Raw genomic sequence first — 4847 nt, forward strand, 5'->3', positions numbered from 1 at the left:
CCCCACTGCTGGGACACTCTTCCTCCTCCTCCTCTCCCCCACCCATGCTGGTTTCCAGCAGCCCCCCTCAGCAGTGAATGTAGTTTTACCTCAGTGATGATATCGTGCATCCTGCCCTCACTAGTGCGGTACACAGGCTGGTACATTAAGCCCCGGGCACTCGAAACTGTGGATATTCTGCACTCTGGCTGTTGATGACTAAAACAAAACACAGGAAGGAAATCAGGTGAGGGGATGGAGTCAGAGACAGCAGGAAGTTAGCTTCCCCTTCAGTCACAAGCAGAACCACTCCCCTTTGAAAGCTAAGGGGTTTGAGCACAGCAGTTTAATTCAGATAAATACGAGATGTTACATTTTGGTGCGGTCACAAGTCACATAACACCCGGGTATAGGTTCATTTGAAATCGCAAGCTTTCGGAGTACAGTTCCTTTGTCAGGACCTGGTTTCAAATAAACCTGTTGGACGCTAACCTGGTGTCATGTGACTTCTGACCTTGTCCACCTCAGTAAGACAAACCAGGTCAGGACTTGCACAGTTGATTGTAGGGCCCTGGGGAGTGTTTCCGTTTAAGGAGACCTAGGGACGCAGGTACATAGTTCCTTGAAAGTGACGTCACGGTAGACAGGGTGGTGAAGAAGACATTTGGTACATTTGCCTTCATTGGTCAGAGGATTGAGTACAGGAGTTGGGATGTCACATTCCAGTTGCACAGGACATCGATGAGGCCACATTTGGAGTGCTGTGTACAATTCTGGTCGCCCTGCTACAGGAAGGATGTTATTATACTGGAAGGGATGCAGAAAAGATTGACAAGGATGTTACTAAGGTTTGAGTTATAGGGAGAGGCTGGATAGCCTGGGACTTTATTCCCTGGAATATAGGAGGCTGAGGGGTGACCTAAAAGAGGTTTATAAAATCATGAGGGACATAGATAAGCTGAATAGCCAAGATCTTTTCCCTATGATAGGGGGTCCAAAACTAGAACGCATAGGTTAAGATGAGGTGGGGACAGATTGAAAGAGAACTGGTGGAGGAGGGGGGGTTACTTTTTCACACAGAGGGTGGTGCATATATGGAGTGAGCTGCCAGAGGAAAAAGTTGAGGCAGGTATCGTTACAACAGTTAAAAGACATTTGGACAGGTACAGGGATAGGAAAAATTTGGATGAATATGGGCTGAAGGGCTTGTTTCCTATGACTCTATGAGGCTAGTGTTGGACTCTCAACAGGCAAAAAGAGTCCACCCATTGGGTCCAGACGGGGTTGGGGGCATGCTATTCAGAGCTGGACAAAGACCCAGTACCCATGGTTCTGGTATATAAAAATCAAGTCCAAATATCGACTGAGGGTGGGCAGATACGGTGCCACATTATTAGGGTGGGTAGACAGAGATAGGGAGAGACAGGACTAGGATGACAATCATGGTGAACATGAGGGTATGGCTTTTAAATGACCACCATGAGTGAGAGACTGACAGAATAACATTATACTTCTGGGACATTGCTACAGAAGTGAACTCAGCTCATTAACTGATTCTGAAACTGCATGGAGATCCACTTTGTCTCATCACTTCAGTAACTGCTCGAATGAGAGCTTACTGTTAATGTGGACCATCTGAAAGTGCAGTACTGCCTCAGTACTGACCCTACCATAGTGCAGCACTCTGCATGCATCCAGCTTCAATAGTACAACACTCCCTCTGCATCAACTCTCCAATTACGGGGAGAATGCAGGTAAGTGGAGTTGAAATGCCCATCAGCCATGATTGAATGGTGGAGTGGACTCGATGGGCCGAATGGCCTTACTTCCACTCGTATGTCTTATGATCTTATGGTCTAAACTGTGCATCTGTCCCTAAGTACCAACCCTCTGGCAGTGCCGCATTAACTCAGTAATGCCCCATCTAACAATACTGCACTCCCTCAGTACTGACTCTCTGATAGTGCAGCACTACCTCAATATTGACCCTCTGACAGTGCAATGCTCCCTCAGTACTGACCCTCTGACAGTGCAGCACGAGCTCAAAACTGACTGTCTGACAGAGCAGCACTCCCTCAGTAATGACACTCTGACAGTTTCATAATCCCTCAGTACTAGCCCTCCGACAGTGAAGAATTCCCAAAATATTGAAATTTGACATTGCAGCACTGAGTCAGTACTGGTTGTCCCATGTGCAATGCTTCCTCAATACTGACCCTCTGAGAGCATGGCGCTCCCTCAATTGACAGTGCAGAGCTTCCTCTGTATTGATCTTCTGATACAGTGACAATGTGGCACTCCCTCATTACTGACAGTGCAGTACTCCTTCAGGACTGACCGTCTGGTAGTGTTGCACTGCCTCAGTATTGACCCTCCGACAGTGCAGCACTCAATTACTAAATGACCCTCCAACAGTGTATAGTTCCTACAGGACAAAACCCATAATAAGTGCAGTACTCTCTCTAAATTCAGCCTCCAATAGAACAGCACTCTCTCACAGCATCAACCCTCAATGCATCAGTCCCTAAAACCTGACTGTCTGGCAGTGCCAAATTAACTCAGTAATGCCCCACCATCAATGCAGCACCCCCAGAGTACTGATCCTCTGACAGTGCAGCACTCCCTCAGTACTGATACTCTGACAGTGCGGCGCTCCGTCAGTACTGACACTCTGACAGTGCGGCACTCCCTCAGTACTGATATTCTGACACTGCGGCACTCCCTCAGTACTGATACTCTGACAGTGTGGCCCTCCCTCAGTTCTGACCCTCTGACAGTGTGGCACTCCCTCAGTACTGACACTCTGACAGTGCTGCATTCTCTCAGATCCATCCCTCTGACAGTGTGGCACTCCCTCAGTACTGACACTCTGACAGTGCGGCACTCCCTCAGTACTGATATTCTGACACTGCGGCACTCCCTCAGTAGTGACACTCTGACAGTGCGGCACACCCTCAGTTCTGACACTGACAGTGCGGCACTCCCTCAGTACTGACACTCTGACAGTGCGGCACTCCCTCAGTACTGATATTCTGACACTGCGGCACTCCCTCAGTACTGATACTCTGACAGTGTGGCCCTCCCTCAGTTCTGACACTGACAGTGTCCCTCAGTACCGATACTTTGACAGTGCGGCACTCCCTCAGTACCGATACTTTGACAGTGCGGCACTCCCTCAGTACCGATACTTTGACAGTGCGGCACTCCCTCAGTACCGATACTTTGACAGTGCGGCACTCCCTCAGTACCGATACTTTGACAGTGCGGCACTCCCTCAGTACCGATACTTTGACAGTGCGGCACTCCCTCAGTACCGATACTTTGACAGTGCGGCACTCCCTCAGTACCGATACTTTGACAGTGCGGCACTCCCTCAGTACCGATACTTTGACAGTGCGGCACTCCCTCAGTACTGACACTGACAGTGTGGCACTCCCTTTGTACTGATACTCTGACAGTGCGGCACTCCCTCAGTACTGATACTCTGACAGTACTGACACTCTGACAGTGTGGCACTCCCTCAGCACTGACACTCTGACAGTTTCGGTATTCCCTTATTACTGACCCTTCATCAGTGAATCAATCACACCCTCAGTAATGATGTTCTGACGGTGCAGCATTGTCTCAGCACTGACATTTTCACAGAGCAGAGGGTCACCCTAAGTGCTGACTCTACATCTCTGCAGTGCTCCCTCAGTATTGACCCACAGACTGTGCAGTGTTTCCCTCAGTCCTGACCCTCCAACAGTGCAGCACTCCCTCAGTACTGACCCTTCAACAGTGTTGCACTCTCTCACGACTGAACCTCCAATGTGCAGCATTCCTTCAGTACAGAAACGGTTGCAGTGCAGCACCTGCTTAGCACTGATGCTCAAACAGTGCAGACCTCCTTCAGTGCTAACCCTCTGAAAGTGCAGCAATCCCTCAGTATCAACTCTTCGACCGTGCAGCACTCTCTCATTACTGACCCTCTGACAATGCCTCACTGCCTCAGTACTGACCCTCCAACACTGCAGCACTACTTCAGTACTGACCCTCTAACAGTGCTCCCTCAGTACTGATCCTTTGACAGTAGAGTGCACATTCAGGACTGAGCTTCTGGCAGTGTCGCGCTCCCTCAGTCCTGACCCTCTGACAGTACAGCACTCTTTCAGTGCTGTCATTCTCACAGTGCTGAAATCAATCATTCCTGACCATCCAACAGAGTAGCATATGCTCATTTTAGACCCCTGAGAGTGCAGCACATCTTCAGTGCTGACCCTCTGAAAATGCAGCACTCCATCAGTACTGACCCTTCGGTAGTGCAGTGCACAATCAGTACTGATCCTCTTACAGTGCAGCACTCCCTCAGTACTGACCCACCAACAGTGCAGCACTCCCTCAGAATCGACCCTCTTACAGTGCAGCACTCCCTCAGTACTGACCCACCAACAGTGCAGCACTCCCTCAGTATTGACCCTCTTACAGTGCAGCACTCACTCAGTACTGACCCACCAACAGTGCAGCACTCCCTCAGTATTGACCCTCTTACAGTGCAGCACTCCCTCAGTACTGACCCACCAACAGTGCAGCACACCCTCAGTATTGACCCTCTTACAGTGCAGCACTCCCTCAGTACTGACCCACCAACAGTGCAGCACTCCCTCAGTATTTACCCTCCAACAGTGCAGCACTCCCTCAGTACTGACCCTCCAACAGGACAAGCATAGTCTCAGAACCATCCCTCTGACTGTGCAGTGCTCCCTCAGTACTGACCCTCCGACAGTGCGGCACTCCCTCAGTACTGACACTCTGACAGTGCGGCACTCCCTCAGCACTGATACTCTGACAGTGCAGCACTCCCTCAGTACTGACCCTCCAACAGGACA

At 50.0% G+C, this 4847-nt stretch overlaps 1 protein-coding gene across 1 annotated transcript in view; it reads right to left on the reverse strand.

Moving 5' to 3' along the window:
• The window catches only part of dll4 (delta-like 4 (Drosophila)), a 31076-nt gene that overhangs the window by 2059 nt on the left and 24170 nt on the right, over positions 1-4847 (reverse strand). Inside the window, exon 10 of the mRNA XM_043698311.1 lies at positions 90-198. Within this exon, the coding sequence (XP_043554246.1) occupies positions 90-198 (109 nt within the window). The remainder of the gene's footprint in view (positions 1-89; positions 199-4847) is intronic.

This window comes from Chiloscyllium plagiosum, chromosome 10 (assembly GCF_004010195.1).
Source record: "Chiloscyllium plagiosum isolate BGI_BamShark_2017 chromosome 10, ASM401019v2, whole genome shotgun sequence".
Classification (NCBI taxonomy): Eukaryota; Metazoa; Chordata; class Chondrichthyes; order Orectolobiformes; family Hemiscylliidae; genus Chiloscyllium; species Chiloscyllium plagiosum.